General features: G+C 41.6%; 1 protein-coding gene across 2 annotated transcripts in view; it reads right to left on the bottom strand.

Annotated features, from left to right (window-relative positions):
• The window catches only part of FRAS1 (Fraser extracellular matrix complex subunit 1), a 516652-nt gene that overhangs the window by 216680 nt on the left and 282018 nt on the right, over positions 1-17954 (bottom strand). For both annotated transcript variants that reach the window (XM_069594438.1, XM_069594439.1), the window contains exons 16-18: positions 17451-17591; positions 15557-15697; positions 13892-14068 (exon numbers count right to left, since the gene is read on the bottom strand). In XM_069594438.1, coding sequence (XP_069450539.1) covers positions 13892-14068; positions 15557-15697; positions 17451-17591 — 459 coding nt within the window. The remainder of the gene's footprint in view (positions 1-13891; positions 14069-15556; positions 15698-17450; positions 17592-17954) is intronic.

The following is a 17954-nucleotide window of genomic DNA, read 5'->3' as shown; positions in this document are numbered from 1 at the left end:
TTTGGGAGATAGTGAAGGACAGGGAAGCCTGGTGTGCTTCAATCCATGGGGTCACGAAGAGTCAGACACAACTTAGTGACTGAACAACAACAACAAAAATAGCAATGAAGACAAATTCGTTGATGGGCTACGAATTTCAGGAGAAAATCCTTTGGCTCCCACTTGCTTTTGGAAATAAGCCTCACTGGACATCCCCATGGCAGACTTCAAAACTGCCTTCATTGGAAATGTTTAAGAACCAAATAGATAATGACCTAGTGAGTCACCCTGTGCCACTGAGGGAAAACGATAGGCTGGATGACCATCCTTTCCAAGTATTTTGTCCTCTGTAATACTCTATTTCTGTAACTATAGGCATCTGTGTCTTTAAAACAAGTTCATGAAACTTCAATTCTGTGCTGCTTTTGGAAATGTCTACACCTTTTCAGTAACTTTTATGAGGGTCTATCATTTAATGGAAGATGATTCCGTAGCAGAAGTTCCAGTTTGAAGTCTAAGATCCTTCAAGGAAGACTAACTCCATTACAGGGCATATATATGGAAGAGATTTGAGAATAAGTTCTGTGAGTAATTTTTCCACTACATTTTTTAGAGAGTGGTTTTCCAGTTGATGGCTGAGTATATTTCTGAAAAAGCATAACGGAGCTGCTTAAGCACTAAAAGTTTTGGCAACAGAGTGAAGTAAGCCAGAAAGAAAAACACCAATACAGTATACTAACACATATATATGGAATTTAGGAAGATGGCAATGACGACCCTGTATGCAAGACAGGGAAAGAGACACAGATGTGTATAACGGACTTTTGTACTCAGAGGGAGAGGGAGAGGGTGGGATGATTTGGGAGAATGACATTCTAACATGTATACTATCATGTGAATTGAATCACCAGTCTATGTCTGACGCAGGATGCAGCATGCTTGGGGCTGGTGCATGGGGATGACCCAGAAAGTTGTTATGGGGAGGGAGGTGGGAGGGGGGTTCATGTTTGGGAATGCATGTAAGAATTAAAGATTTTAAAATTTAAAAAATAAAAAACTAAACTTAAAAAAAAAAAATAAAGCAAGTGAAACTTAAAAAAAAAAAAAAAGTGTCCTCAGATGGTTGTAAATTCCAGTCAACCTGACACCAATAAAAGTTTTACCTAAAACAATGAAAACATACCAATTTTTCATTCATTCTATATTCTGTTTAAATTTCAGACAAAGGACACTACTACTTCTTTTTTCCTTTTAAGTAATATATGAAGTAGGCCAGCATAAATGTTTTCATATCATATAAAATTTCCTGGCTTTTCATGTCAAAACAATTTTTGAGGTGGATGTCTCTTGAATTATGATATAAATATCAAAATCCTCAAGGATATGCAGAAGGAACACCATGATGAGGGATGAAAGTTGAAATGAGTGAAGTCAAATAAAATTACTCTTTCCCTCTCCCTCATTCTTCTTTTCCTTCTTTCTTTCTGTTTTCTTTTTAGAGAACAAAAGGCACATTGCTATTTATTTACCTCATTTTCATGAATGGTTTACTTCACTTAGTATAATGTCATTAAGGTTCATCAACATGGGAACATGTGTCAGAATTTTCTTCCTTTTTCAGGCTGAATTATATTTCACCGTATGTATGCATATTTACCACATTTCAGTAATCCATTCATTCATCAACGCACACTGAATTGCTTCCACTTTTAAGCTAGTGTGAATTATGCTATTATGAAAAAGCATATACAAATACCTCTATGAGATCCCACTTTCAATTATTTTGGGCATATACCCAGAAGTAGAATTGCTGGATCAGATGGTAAAACGTGATTTAACCTACCTCCCCAATCCCCTGCGAATCCTTTAAGAGTAAAATTTACATCTTATCCATTTCTGTGATTCACACAGTACCTGTCATAATCTCTGTCCCTGGCATGTCACAAGTTCTCAGGATATAAGTTTCTGCTGACTGAATGGAAGGGGAACTAGGAAGGTGAGTGGGTGGGGTAGATGGATGGAAATTCTGGCAGCACACCGCTAGGTCTCCCTTCTCTTTGATCTTTTCTTTTCAGCCTCAGGCTGGTGAGTCCCAAATTTATGTGTACAGCTCTGACTTTAACCCTGAACTCTAATCACATAAATCTAACTGTCTAGGGGATGTCTCTACTTGGTGTTTCATTGCTACCACATATTCTTCATTCCCCATTTTCCATTATCCATTAAGTATCCAAGCTTAACCCTTACCTACTTAATGTAAATGATCACATCACATTCATTCCATCCAAACTGTACTCACGATCCCCACATCCTACCCCCTACCTGGTCTTTTTTGTACAGTAGCACCCCCCTCATACCAACAAGTTCAGTTCTAAAAGTGCATTCATTAATCAGTCCAATTTGTTCCTAAGTCCAAGAAATTAGCCTAGGTATGCAACTAACACAATTATAGAGTACTGTACTGTAATAGGTTTATAATATTTTTCACATAAATGATACACTTAAAAGTGCAAAAAAATGAAAACCTCTTTAATCTTGCAGTACCCTGCCTGGAAAAGTACCAACTACCTCACTGCTGCTTTAATTCTTGCTTCCTGGACATCCTGGGCTTGAAATAAAGAGACTGAGCTGCTGTACTTTGTACAATGCGGTACTTTGTACTCTACACAAAGTACAGAAGAGCACAACCACCTGTAGAGGATGCACACATGTGACAATGTACGCCAGACACATGAACTGACCTATGTGACTGGACATGCAAACACACGTTCGTATCTTTTGCAGGTTGCAACTTGAATCTTGATGGTTCATTTGTAGGGGACTTCCTGTATTTCCTGGCTTGCCTTTATGCCACCATTCACAAAGACACTCACAATGAGAAAGCTGGACTTCTACTTTACCTCACCATAATCCAGATGTGATACATTGATTTCTATGTCTTCAATCTGCATCAAATCTATCCCAGTTTAATCATCCCCACGACCCTTAATGTAGACCTTCAGTGTCACTCCTGATATGGGTCAGTGTGGCAGCTTCCTAACAAGCCCCACTTAGTGTCTCCTCATTTACCTGTGATACCACTTCCAGGGAGGTCCCTATAAAATGAAACTGACCAAACTATTTCCCTATTGAAAATCTTTTTATGGTTCTCAAAAACCAAGTGTCAACTCCTAAACACAGCACACACAGCCTTTCATGACATGACCCAACCCCACATTTCCAGGATCACACCCTACAAACCACCATTCGGACTTTACCCTGCAGGAAAACCAAATGCAGTCCTTCTCCAAACACACCATGCCTTTACCTTTGCTGTTTCCAGGCAAAGAATGTCCTTTCTTACCTTCTTCCCCAGTAAATTCCCATTAATCCTCAACAGCCTAATGATGTAGCTTTCCCTCTGCAAATTTTTCATCATACCCTCTCCCCTCAACAGTCTCCTTTGCTGTGTTCTTTCTATATCTTCTGCCGATTGCCATTACAACATGTATCACATTTTTTTAGTTACTTGTTCTGTGTCAGTCTCCCCTAGTTGATCACTCTTTCCTTTAGGCATGGTCTATATTTTTCTTCATCTTTCTATCCCCCAAACCTAGCACACCCCTGCTATAAAAGCAAGAAGGAGAAAGAGAAGAAGACCGAACGTCTCCAAAAGACACGCATTTGTACAACTTATGTCAGCACTCCAGGGACCACATTAAAGTGTTGCTTAACATAAATGCCACGCATTTCATTCAATTAATTCAAGGGAATCCCAGCTTCATAAATAGCAACACACTCTTAAGCAGAACAGGCTGACTCCTTGTGCATTCATTTCTTTAATTAAAGCTCTGTGCCTTAAGGCCTTTGGTGAATCTTAGGAACAACTAAATAGATAAAATACCACAATATGCTTTACTCCTTCTCACTCATCTAAAGCAAGTTATTTAATTAACCAAAATCATCAGTGCATTTCTCATTTAAAAAAGAAATTGGCATTCTGTAGGAGGCTCCTGAATTCACTCCTTCCAGTGGTCATGCTAATCTACAGTTACACATGGGCCAATTCCCTCTGAAAGAAGTTCAGAAACTAGCTGAACACCTCCTACACATTAAATGAATGAGGAAAAAAAAAATAGTAGGTATGCCGAGACGCACACTCCTGCCATAAATCCTACCCCTGGGGCAGCAACATATTGATATAATAAACAAGGGGGAACTCACAGACACCCAGCTTCTCCCTGAGGATTGAAGGGCTTGAACCTAACATCCACTACCCAACTTTAAGGCTTCCACCTGAGAAATGGTCCTCCAACCTCTAGCTGCAAAAGCCAACAGGGTTTCAATACAGAAGACCTGTGAGATCAGAGCATCCAAAAAGGCAGTTCTTCACAGGCTCGCTAGGATCCACGGTACTTGTGCCCCCAGGGCTCCGTGTGAAGGCATCCCTCAGAAACATCCATCTCCTAGTCTTTTCCGGAAAGAGACATGTCTATACATGTCAAGCTGCAGCCTGAGCGTCAGGCTTCTACTTTAACCCCCATATAGAGGCTGAATGCCCGCCATCCTCTCCGGAGACTTGGGAGGCGGGAGGACAGTGTGTTCATGTTCGCCCTCCGCCCAGCTCCAGGTCACTCGTGTCTCCCTGGAAAGAACCTGTGTGCAGGTCTAGGGCCCTGGTTTTTTGACTATGGCCCAGAGAACATGGCCATTGGTGGCCTGACTCTGATGATTAGCAGGGTTCAAGTTCATGGGCTCTGTGGAACCGTAGCAAACAGAGGGATAGTTGTTCACCAGTGACTCTACCCTCCCCGCCCCACCCCCAGAAACAACCACCTCCCAGACAGTCTCTAAAAGAGATCCACTCGGACATTTTAGAAGTTGCTGAAAGAGGGTTTGGCTCCAATCTTCCAGCATTCAGATGTTGACTAAGGTCCTGGTGGCTCAGATGGTAAAGCGTCTGTCTACAGTGTGAGAGACCTGGGTTCAATCCCTGGGTTGGGAAGATTCCCTGGAGAAGGAAATGGCAACCCACACCAGTACTCTTGCCTTGAAAATCCCATGGACGGAGGAGCTTGGTGCAGGCTACTATCCATGGGGTCGCAAAGAGTCAGGCACGACTGAGCGACTTCAATTTCTTTCTTTCTTTAAGGTCCTTTGCATTAGGGCAGAGACGGGGCAGGCACACCCTCCATTACTGGATGCCACTCAGAACATAGAGAGTAGCTTGGACAGTCACCAAAGTTTGAGAGACAGCAGAGGACTGGACCTGGGCTGAAGGGTATGGTTCAGACAACAGACTGGGGCATCCTAGGGGGTGGGGAGGCGTGTGAGGAGGGGAAACAAGAGAAGGTGCTCAAAAGGTACAAACTTCAGTTATGAGATAAACAAGTCTGGGGCATCCAATGTACAGTGTGGTGCTAGAGTTAACAATTGCTCTGCCTGTGCGCGCTCAGCCGTGTCCGACTCTTCGATGAACTGAGCAAAAATACTGGAGTGGGTTGCCATTTCCTCCTCCAGGGGATCTTCCCGACCCAGGGATCGAAACCACGTCTCCTTCAGCTCCTGCATGGGCAGGCAGATTCTTTACCACTGAACCGCCTGGGAAGCCCTATAGTTAACAATACTATATGCATATTTGAAAGTTACTAAGACAGTAAATTATAGTTTTCATCACAGGACAAAAAATTACAACTCTGAGAGGTGAAAGATGTCAAACTAAACTTATTGTGGTGATCGCATGGCAACATAAACATATATTAAATTATTATGTTGTACACCTTAATTGAATATAATGTTATATGTCACTACATTTCAATAAAACTGGAAAAAGTTGATGCCAAATCTGTATTGATTTTGTGCAGTTTTGCCCCATGCAGGTGTAAGTTCTGCCTAAGGAGGCAATACTATCTCCAAGACTGACAAAGAAGGCTTGGAAAAGTTCAGTTACTAAAATTTCCCGGATGTCTCCCTGACCAAAGCTCTATGATAATTCTACTTCTAATGCATGATGGGGGATGGGAGGGGGCACTGGGATGTTTGTTATGTCTGCAATCTCTTTTGAAGAACAACGTTTCTACAGACATTATACATGAGAAGATATATAAGTAAAACTCATTGTTGCACTATGGAGTTCATTTTAAAAACAAAGCTAGTAATTTCCTCAAAATTATATTATCTTAAGCCCTCTCACTAAACTACACAGTAATTTTTTAAAAATCCATGCTTAATTTGCCACAGAAAGTGAGTCACTCAGTCGTGTCTGACTCTGCGATCCTATGGACTATACAGTCCATGGAATTCTCCAGGCCAGAATACTAGAGTGGGTAGCCTTTCCCTTCTCCAGGGGATCTCCCCAACCTAGGTCTCCTGCATTGCAGGCAGATTCTTTACCAGCTGAGCCACAAGAGAAGCCCAATTTGCCACAGAATTGGGCCAATTACATGGCTGAGTTAATCACCCCAACCAAGTTCATACCCCATTGCTCCACCACAACCAAGCTGTTGACTTAGTGATTGGATGGGATCATTAAGAGAGGTGGCCTGGCCTGAAATTAAATTGTAAAGCTCTAGGATGAAAAGAAGAACAAGGGATCTAGGCTTGGAAAGAAGGGAATATTCCCTAGGTAACCATGTCCTCCATTAGAGCCCAGGATCTTCCCAATGCTAAATTATTCTTCAGTTGGTTCCTTCTAAACCTCAGTTTCTTCATCTATAAAATGGGAGTAAATATAAATTTACAGGATTTCCAATCAAATTCTTGGTTGTAAGGAATTTCATAAACTATAAAGTGATACATGTATGTTTGTATTGTAAATAACTGTAGGAATCTATGCCAAAAGATTAAAAGAGGTGATCTGAGAATAGAAGGGTTACAGGTAGAAATCATAGATAAAATAAAGGACATCTAGTTAAATTTGAACAGTGAAAAATATTTTAGAATATCTCAGGTAATATGTGGGCATACTAAACATTTCATTTTTTATATGCTAAATATTTTTATTTCTTAATTCTGTATTATTTAATATAGTCCTCCTAATTACTCCTAATTAAGGTTTTTCCTTATATGAAGAATAGATCATGAACCTAGGTAGACAGATTTTCAGCAAATAAAAGTGATCATATTTTTTCTCCTTTGATGTTTTGATATGATAAATAACCTAATAGATATATCAATATAAGCTAATCTATAAATTCTTAAAATAACCTAAATTCAATTTGATATATAGTTCTGAATTCAATTTGATAACTTTTAAATATTTTATCTAAAATTTGTAGTTTTTCTCTGTATTATGTTGTAACATTAGCATTAGTGCTATGCTGGACGAAAAAATAGTGTACTCCAAAATAGTCAACCTTTTTCTATGCTCTAGGATTTTATATTATTATAAGATTTCTTTATATTGTTTTTTGATGGTTTGAATAACACACATTAACTCTAGCATTCTTTTAGAGGAAGTTCTTTGTTAACCTTTTTAATTTTATGTATGACTTTTGATTTATTCATGCTTTCCATGTCTTCTTGGACTGATTTTGACAATAAATCTTTTCCTTTAAAATAATTTGATGGTGGCTTTCAAAATTTTCAGATTTTTTTAATCCCAAGTCTTCATTTGCTAAATTTTGGTAACTTAGATATTTTTAACATTTTTGGTCTATACTTTTTTTTTTTACTTTACAATACTGTATTGGTTTTGCCATACATCAACATGAATCTGCCACGGGTGTACATAAGTTCCCACTCCTGAACCCCTCTCCCACCTCCCTCCCCATACCATCCCTCTGGGTTATCCCAGTGCACCAGCCCCAAGCATCCTGTATCCTGCATCGAACCTAGACTGGTGATTCGTTTTTTATATGATATTATACATGTTTCAGTGCCATTCTCCCAAATCATCCTGTCTCTCCCTCTCCTACAGAGTCAAAAATTCTGTTCTGTACATCTGCGTCTCTTTTGCTGTCTCACATACAGGGTTATCGTTACCATCTTTCTAAATTCCATATATATGTGTTAGTATACTGTGTTGGTGTTTTTCTTTCTGGTTTACTATACTTTTTTTAAAGTTTCAGTAATATGCAAAAGGCATGCAATGAAATGAAATAAAAATTGCCATTTTAAAAAATTGCTATCATTAGAAAAAAAGTACACCAGTGATATGATAAAGTGATATTCTTCTTTAATTAGTTGGATGATGAAGAATCTGCCTGCAATGCAGGAGACTTGGGATCGATCTCTGGGTTGGAAAGGTCCCCTGGAAAAGGGAAGGACAGCCCACTCCAGTATTCTTGCCTAGAGAATTCCATGGACACAGGAGCCTGGCAGGCTATACAGTCCATGGTGTTGCAAAGAGTTGGACGTGACTGAGTTTGCACAACTCTTTAATCAGAGGCTTTGCTTATTCAAACTATGGTCTGTGGACCAGAAGCATCAGCCTCCCCTGAAACATTTTATAAACATGCAAGCTCAGACCCCACCCCAGACCTACTGAATCTGAGTCCACATTTTAACAAGATTGCCAAGAGATTCCTATGAGAAGTTCTCCTCTACAAAGACCTCAACAAAACCCGAATCTTCAAAATAGTTGAATCCCTTAAAGAAAAACGAGTAACTCCTTAACAAGAGTGAAGGAGAATCTGAAACTGAGCTGAGCAATCTGACCTGACCTTAGGAACACCTACAGGAGAGAGCCAAGGCCTCCTAGTAACAAAAGCCTCAGGTCCTTCCTTCCTTCCATCCATCCACCCTGAGCTGCCATGTTCAGCCACACAGGCTTCACAGACACTAAATGAAGTCAGGAGGCACCAATCACATAAATTACCGTGAGAATGCTGCCCCTGGAGTTGGGGAACAGAATAGTCCCTACCCAGCTGTACTCTCGAGAACTCATCTAGACTCATACCAGTTCCCAGAGGTATGGAAAGTTAGTGAGAAAGATGAACAAGAAAGTAAGGGATGGGCCTTTGATTTTGTTTTAGAAGGCTGGGGTTTTATGAAGTTGTTTTATTTGTGCAAAGGCACTGACAGGTCTTTCTTGGGGGTTTTGCTTGTTTTAGAAATCCCGCATTGTAGGCAGACGCTTTACCATCTGAGCCACCAGGGAAATCAGTATCTGTCAGTGCTAGGGAACAATCAGTTAAACAGGTGAGATGAACTGTGGATAAAATCACTAAAACCCTTTCTGTACCTAATACTCAATTAATATTTAACTGTTCTCAGTCACTCAGGCACGTCTGACTCTGTGCAACCCCATGGACTGTAGCCCACCAGGCTCCTTGTCCATGGGATTTTCCAGGCAAGAATACTAGAGTGGGTTGCCATATCCCTCTCCAGGGGATCTTCAGGAAGGACTCAGGAATGGAATCTGCATCTCATGTCTCCTGCACTGGCAGGCAGATTCTTTATCACTAGTGCCATGAGGGAGGTCCCTAATATTTAATAGACACGTAAAATTTTAGTGGACTACTAAAAAATGCCTCCAAACTATCTTCAAAAATTGGTAACATTTTATTTTGAACGAGAAATTCCAGCCACGCTGCAAACATGGAGGCTATGTGTGAAAGAAGTGTAAAGTCAAAGGTCTAGCTGGTAAAGTACCCAAGTTCGTTTCTGTAAGCCAAAAATGCAGGACAAATATATTCAAGTCTCCATCCTCATCTCACCAAAGTGCGTCTGTTTTGAAGTCTATCTCAGAGCACCCCCACTGTCTTCCCCATACCTTGCTGTGGGTTTCATAGTACCAACCAGGGTTATACGGTGGACTTCATTGTTGCGCCTACTATTTTTTATTTTCTGTTTCTCTCAATATAAATTCCATGAGAGCAGGAACTTCACCTGACTCATTGACAAGAGCTTAGACAATACCTGGCACCCAGGGGACACTCAAAAAACATTTGTAGAATGAATGAATAAAAACAGACTCAGTTCAGTTCAGTTGCTTAGTCGTGTCTGACTCTTTGCAACACTATGGGCTGCAGCACACCAGGCTTCCCTGTCCATCACCAACTCATCCTCTGTTGTCCCCTCCTCCTCCTGCCTTCCATCTTTCCCAGCATCAGCGTCTTTTCCAATGTAAAAAACAGACTGTCCTCCAGCTAATAAAAAACAGTTTTCTCTTTGGTCACTCCTTGTTAATTATACAGTTTACATCCTTCTATCACAGACTTGGATCTTAGTCAAATATCCTGAGTAAATCTGCCTCATCCTCCAATAGATAATTCCTGGGTTTGCCAGGTAGCTCAGAGCAGAAACTTTTATCACAACTCCTGACAATATTCAGGCTCTAAGTAAATTGCTTCTCCCTCTAATGCATCTGCCTCTCACTTTCATTAACTGTGGTAATATTCTAATTACTCTATGCTGCAGTCTCAGAGAAAGGCAGAGAGTTCCAGGAAGCAGTTGTTTTTTGCTTCTTTACATCAAAGCACTTGAGATGAAAAAGTCTGTAAAATCAACTCTAAATGGCACACACTCAAGAGCTCCAACCTTTTAAAATGTTCCTTATAGAGGAGAGGGTGTTTTGTGGGTGTGTGAGAAGGAGCACCCAAAGCAATCTCACAGGGCTCCCAGGCCCGAGTTCAGAGACAAAGCTTCGGCAGAATCGAAAAAGTTACAGATTGTGGGAAGGCGGAAAGGTTGTCAGAGATACCGGATGAATGACAGGAAACACATCAGTCAACACACTTAAACTCAAGTGAGCTTGGAAACAATTGGTGGCTGCGCTCAGTCTCCCAGTGGAATCTTAGGCAACTCAATTTACCTCTTTCTCCCACATCCCCCTCACTACTATATTGAGCACAACAATCTACCTTGAGCAGAGAGGGCTCAGGATTTCATCCTAAATGTTAGTAGAGAGCTCTATGTGTGATACCTCACAGTACTGTGTGAATTAGCATAAAGTCACAAGGCTACCTGGGCCTCTAGAAGTCAATCCAGCCCTCTCACATGGGACCACAATTAAACCATTCCAGAGGGATTAGATTCTAATCCTTTGTAAAAGGTGTCTGTATAAAGGGATTCCAAGATCATTCCCCTCGGACAAGGATGCTTTCTTAAACTTAGGTTGTCTCAACCCTGCAACACTGTAATTCTGTGTGTTTTCCCCTTCAGGGACCATTTTAGAACAGCTCCTTGGTGAATAGCACGGATACTGGAGTCTGGCTGACTCAGGTTCCCACTGGACTCTACTTGGCGCCGGCTACTTGGTACCAGGCAAGTTACAGCCTTAATTTCCTCCCCCCGTTTCTCTTCTAAAGTAGTTGTCCCACTGACCCCATAAGGCTGGTATCAGGACCAAATGAAAAAATAGAACAAGTAAGGTGCTTCTTACAGTGTCTGCATCAAGGCTGAGCATCAAATTCACAGGAATATTATTTTCAGGCTGAATAACCCTGGTTTCCTGCATTCGTGCTCTGTCGTGTCCTGCTCTTCATGATTCCATGGACTGTAGCCAGCCAGGCTCCTCTGTCCATGGGATTTTCCAGGAAAGAATACGGGAATAGGTTGCCATTTCCTCCTCCAGGGGATCTTCCTGACCTAGGGATCGAACCCGCACCTCCTGTGTCTCCTGCATTAGCAGGCAGATTCTTTACCACCGAGCCACCTGAGATGCCCTGGTTACTCTCATTTTTATCGACAATTTATCTTTAAAAATGGTCATCATTTTTGTTTATCTCTTCTGATCCCTCTCTAAATTCCCTAATTTTCTTTTTCAATGAAGTGATCAAAATTATAGAAAGAAACTAACCCTGGTGAACAGCCTAGGCAAGTTTCTTCTTTATTTACTTCACTTCTTTTTTAGGATCAGAAGTGAAGGCTGTGTGGTGTGTGGCTTGGAAATGCACTGGGGCTCTTTTTCTACAGTTAATTTTTATTGGAGTATAGTTGCTTTGGCTTCCCAGGTGGCTCAGTGGTAAAGAATCCACCTGCCAATGCAAGGGCTGTGGACTCGATCCCTGGTCTGGGAAGATCTCCTGGAGAAGGAACTGGCAACCGGCTCTAGTATTCTTGCCTGGGAAATCCCATTCACAGAGGAATCTTGCATGCTACAGTCCACAGGGTCACAAAAAGTCAGACACAAATAGTTGCTTTAGAATGTTCTGATAATTTCTATAGTATAGCAAAGTGAATCGGCTGTACATATACATATGTCCCTTCTTTTTTATATTTTCTTCCCATTTATCTCCCCATAGAGCATGAGTAGAGTTCCCTGAGCTACACAGTAGGCTCTCATCAGGTTATCTATTTTAAACCGAGTATCAATAGTATATGTATGTCGATCGCAATGTCCCCATTCATCCCACTCCCTCCTTTACCTCTTGGTGTCTGTATGCTGAATCTAGAAAAATGGTATAAATGATCTTATTTGCAAAACAGAAAAAGAGGATTTGGAGCTCTTAGCAGCAAAGATTCCCATATTTTGTAAGTGGTTGTGGAAACAGAGTCGTGAGAGTTTAAGGGACCATGGGAAGTTTGCACAATGCATACATGGGTGGAAACCAGTGTTTGGGGAAATAGAGGCCCTCTTCCAATTTTAGACACTATGTAAACACCCTGTAGCATGGTGCATCCCAGAGAGCAGGGGGTGACCCTTATAATGTCCCCAAATACCTGACTGAGATTTATACCAAGTGATCATGAGGGCTTTACAAGTTACCAAGCACTTTCACGCTCTGCACCTCCTTTGATCCTGGCAAAAAGCATGTGTGCAAGTCAATTATCCCTATTCTAATAGTGCAGATGCGAAGGCTCTGAGAGCTTAAGTATCTGGCCTGGGGCATCTGTATTCCAGTTCCACATACTTTCTACTATGCCATATTACTTACCGTGTCCGAAGCCTTTTAACCTAACCTTGAAATCCAACGTTTCCATGTGAGTATATATTCCAGTGTAACAGTGAAGCCATTTTAATAAGCAGACTTGTCAAATACACCACTGAATCTGTAGTATGCTTACAATTATGGTGCAAAAATAAAAATTCAAAGCTATGCACAGGGGGGGAAAAAGACTCAGATATATTACAGCAAAGTAAAAGGCAATTGGGTTTAGGCAGGTAGATGGTAGAGAGATTATTTTTCTACTTTTTCTGCATTCAAAACTTCCCTTAATGAACATATGTTCATAATGAAAAATATTAGTGGATTTTCCCCCGAGTAGCCCAAGAGTCAAAATATTCATCCAATATCAAGGAAGGTTCTTGCAGGAGCAGAGAGCGGCCTCCCCTACCTCCTAAGAAATTGGGGCTTCCCTGGTGGCTCAAATGGTAAAAAATCTACCTGCAGTGTAGGATACCCGGCTTCAATCCCTTGGTTGGGAAGATTGCCTGGAAAAGAGAAGGGCTGTCTCGTCTGGGAAATCCCATGGACAGGGGAGCCTGGTGGGCTATGATTCATGGGGAAACAAAGCATCAGACGCAACTGAACATACACGTCCACACACCCCTTCATCTCATCTTCAGCCACTTACAGATGACCCAGCTCTGAGTCACACCTTTCAGAATGGCATCAGTTCTCTGCGGGCAATACACCAAAGCAAGGGCAGGAATCACTTCTAAATTTTGACAGAAGTCCAGATTTTGTCTTGAAGAGCTCAATTTATATTCAGAGTAGCAAATTAAAACAAATAAATAGAATTCTACAATGAGCTCCATGTATTCCTCAGCTACTCATACTGTCTCTGAACAAATCCCCACATGGAATTTCTGAGAGAGGACAGTGGAGTAAAAGGCACTAACTCTTTAAGATCACCTGTTATTCACCAACAGAAAGGGGATGTCCGTGGGACCATTCTCTCACATGTCAGTCTTCCATCCAGAAACACACAGAAACTATTGTGGCGGGAAAACAAAGAACTTCTGGTTTGGGTCCCACCTCATGGGATCCTTCAAGAGGTAAGCCTGGAAGCTACCTAAACATTTCCTTCAATGAGGCTTACTCACCTTCACACAGTCCAGTGTTCTCCAAGTAAAACTGGGCTCTGCACTGGGACAGACACTCGCCCAAGGTGATGTTTGCACCCAACAGTGGCTCAAACTGCAGTCCGTCCTCTGGCTTCCTACACTGGGTGCAGTGGGAGTGTGCTGGACCCACACAAGTTAAGCAAGAGGAATGACAGGCTGCCAAGGGGAACAAAATGCAGGAATCAATCCAAGGGTCAGATAAGCATTGCAACCAAGGGGCGTCCCTAAGGAAGTCCGATTCACTCAGAAAAGTTCACCAGATACAACCTTGCACATAACTGTTTCTCCAGTGGTCTCCACAAAGCCCAGAGGGATAATAACAATATCTGTGAGAGGCCAAATGAGGGTGATGCTAACTAGCCATGCCTCTCCGGTCCCAGAAGAGCTGCCAGGCTAGATCACAGAGGGAAGAAAACAGCAAACTGGACAATATTGGCTTGGTTCCCCAGAGAGTCACATACAGAGGATGATGGTATAATCTCAGTTTTTAATGGAGGATTTTAAGAAGCATTCCTATAAAGGCTGTTACTCTATTATGTGCAAAAATGGTAATTGTGTTACTGTCTATTATAGCATCCATCACCACTACAGAGGGGTCCAGGCAACAAATTTGTTAGAATTTATGTGAGGAAAGGCTGCTTTTCTAGACAAGGAAGAGGCCCCTTTACAGCAGCAACAAACACTTGACAATCCATCATAGTTTCTGGTTTTCCTTGGCTGCTGGTAAGAATCGGAGCCAGAGTACCCAAAATCTCTCCTGCCCACACTCTGATATAATGGTTGCTCCCGTCTTTTCAAAGATTCTCTAAATTGTCTTTTTCAGGATATTTATAGCAGCTGCCCTGTTTTAAATATGTTTTTTTCCCCCTTGTAACTATCCTTCACAACTTTTCCAAGGTGCCCTATGTATAAATAAACATAAATTAACTTTGCTTAATTAAAATGTTTGCTCCCAATGTTCCAGTTTCAAAAGGCTCAAAGGAGATTGCCCTCCCTTATGAGCCGAGAGCCTTTTCAGCAAATAGCTATGGAAGATTTTCCATTTTACTCAGCCCAGAGGCATTGCTGGTAACTCTCGGTTTACTCAGCAGTATTATTAACAAAAAGTTCTTCAGGGAAAAACAAAATGAAGACTAAGAAAAACATTAAGAATGCTCGGAGGATTGAAAAGAGAGGAAAGAAGAACCGGGTTCGTTTTAATGCACAGGAAAGGGAATAACATTCCCCTCAAGGATGACCAGAAAGGTGGTGGCCCGTTGAGTGTCATGACAAATATTCAAATGTGATTTTTCAGATTCTCCCTTTAATAACAGAAAAAAAAAAACCCTTATACTGCAGGCATAACCACATGGGATACACTAGAGGAAGAGCTGCCCCACAAAGTAACTTATCTCTAAGTCCTTGTGATGGGAAAGTTTATCAGGAATGATGACAAGGGACTTCTCTGGTAATCCAGGGGTGAAGAATCCACTTTCCAATGCAGAGGATGGAAGTTAAATCCCTGGTCCTGGAACTTAAATTGCACACTCTCTGGGGCAACTAAGTCCAAATGCCGCAACTACTGAGCCCGCAAGCCTGAATGCTACAAAGAAGTCCCAGTATAGCAAATAAATAAATAAATGATGATGATGACACCAACAATACCTTTGCAGACACCATGGTCAGGGTAGAAGCCCTCTCCACAGTTGGGCAGACAGTGGCCTTGGCGCAGGGCCTGGGGCTGGATGCAGGCGGTGCAGTGAGAGGCCGTGGGTCCTGAGCAGCTGGCACATGAGTTGTGACAAACTGAGGAAGAAAGGAATACAATGGGACCAAGGTAACTAGAGAGCCCACTTCCTGGCCGGCCTCCTTATGTGCAAAGATGCCCACTTTTCTATCCTCAATCCCCATCACGTGTTGCACCAAATCAAGGGGCATATTTGTTCAGAGGTGGTTATGTTACCAGCACCGCTCACACTGCAACTCTGCCCATCTTTCATCCACATTCTATTATTGATTAGCTACCCTTTATTTGGGGTTCCCAGGTGGTGCAGGGGTTAAGGGGGTGCAATGCAGGAGATGCAAGAGACCTGGGTTCAATCCCTAGGTTGGGAAGATCCCCTGGAGGAGGAAGTGGCAACCCATTCCAGGATTCTTGCCTAAAAAACTCCATGGACAGAGGAGCCTGCCGGGCTATAGTAGACAGGGTTGCAAAGAGTTGCCCACGACTGAGTAACTCAACACAAATCCTTTATTTAGTGTTTGTATTGTGTTTTATATATATTGCCACTTTTAATCTTCATAGCAATGTTAATGCAGTAGGTAGTATTAACCCCATTTTACAGATGAGAAAACCAAAGTCATGGAAAGTTAAAAAATTTACTCATGATCACAAACCTAGTTAGTAGCAGAGCTGGAATTTAGCCCAAAGTCTATCTGAACCTAAGACTCCCCAGGTGAATAGGGAAGAGGAGACAGTTCATGGATCTGGGTGTTGGGACCCCTGGCATTTTTGAAGGGCCTGTCCCTTAGCTTATGCCCTTAACCAAGACCAGGCCTAGTGTCCTTGACATATGCATGGTGAGAGGTTGGGTTAGATGGTCTTTTAACACACTTACAGTTGGACATTCTAGAGTCTAAGTAAAAATTATGTTAAAGGATTTAACCACTACATATGGCAGTATCAGGCATGCCTCTCTCCTGCTTTGGTCCTGGCTAGTAACAATGGGACACTCTGACTCCAAGAGGCAGATGGCACCATGCTGTTCTAAGGAAAAGGAGTGAACCCTGGAAGAAGGTTCTGAAGGACCACGGTCAGGAGCTGGGAGAGGGAAGTGTGGAGACAGGAGGAGATCGCTGGGGACAGAATACTTAGGACAAGAGGTAAAGAGTGGGTGAGTAAAGAGGCTGACAAACAGGAGGTTGATGATTCAAGGAGGTAGGATGGGTCTAAATATCCTGCCCAAACAGACGCTAGAAATGGAAGTAAGAATACTCATGCTTGTTTCAGAGAAGAAGGGCAATCAGGGTGTCTGAGGCAGCAGTAAGTTCCCATCTCAAATGGGAATGCTTCCTAGTTTAAGATGTATAAGCCTGAAAAAAATACTATATAAATAGCATATAAAACCAAATTTTCAATAGATGCACACTTTAGCTTTACAAGCTATCAAACTTGGTTTGCTTTTTTATTTTCCTGGTGCGCTGTAGTTGCCAACATATGTGTTTACAAATGCCATCTAAAGAATGATTCTCTCCTACCTACAACCTGAGTGAGTGATGGTTGACAAGTACACAAGGACTGTGTGAAGATTTTCTTGGCATTTCAAAATGATCCCATGATCTTTAATGATGATTGGTATGTGTAAGCCCCTTATTTAATCACATTACTCCCCCAGCATCCACCCATATGTCCCACCCTCATACCAGATATATTTTCCTTTTAATTTGCCATTTACTTACCATGCACACAGATTTCCAAGTGAGCAGCATACAGCACTGAGTGTAATCAAACATGTGTTAATTCCTTTTTTGGTGATGAGGAGTTGCCCATGTGACTTACCTTTACATCTCCCAGTGGCATCAGCATAGTACCCACCAGGGCATTCAGAAAGGCATTTCCCATCATGCAACACGGTCTTCTCCACACAGGTAAGACATCTGGGACTACTGGGGCCACAGCTCTTACAGGATTGATCACAAGCTAAAGGGAAAGAAAACCCATCAGAAAAAATCAATAATACAAAGGGAGCAAAGGAAGTCTGTTCTTTCAATGTCCACAGTTGGCATCAACATAGTAATCACATTTCTGGCTGCTCAGCTGACATCTGTTTCCTTGATTCAAGCTTTTATGTATTCACAGTTGAAGGAGAACTCAGTAAGTATTCACTGAACTAAGCATAACAAATATTCTGAGGCTCACCTACCAGTGTGTTCAATTTAATATGGGATTTTAAAGTCAAAATGGCTTTGGCAGTAGGGTTCCCAGATTTAACAAATAAAATACCAGATGCTCAGTTAAATTTGAATTTCAAGATAAATAAAAAGTAAGTTTTTCGTTTAAGTT

The sequence above is a fragment of the Ovis canadensis genome, chromosome 6, assembly GCF_042477335.2.
Source record: "Ovis canadensis isolate MfBH-ARS-UI-01 breed Bighorn chromosome 6, ARS-UI_OviCan_v2, whole genome shotgun sequence".
NCBI classification, from domain to species: domain Eukaryota; kingdom Metazoa; phylum Chordata; class Mammalia; order Artiodactyla; family Bovidae; genus Ovis; species Ovis canadensis.
The sequence above is the reverse complement of the archived record's forward strand: the minus strand, read 5'-3'. Positions and strand labels throughout refer to the sequence as shown.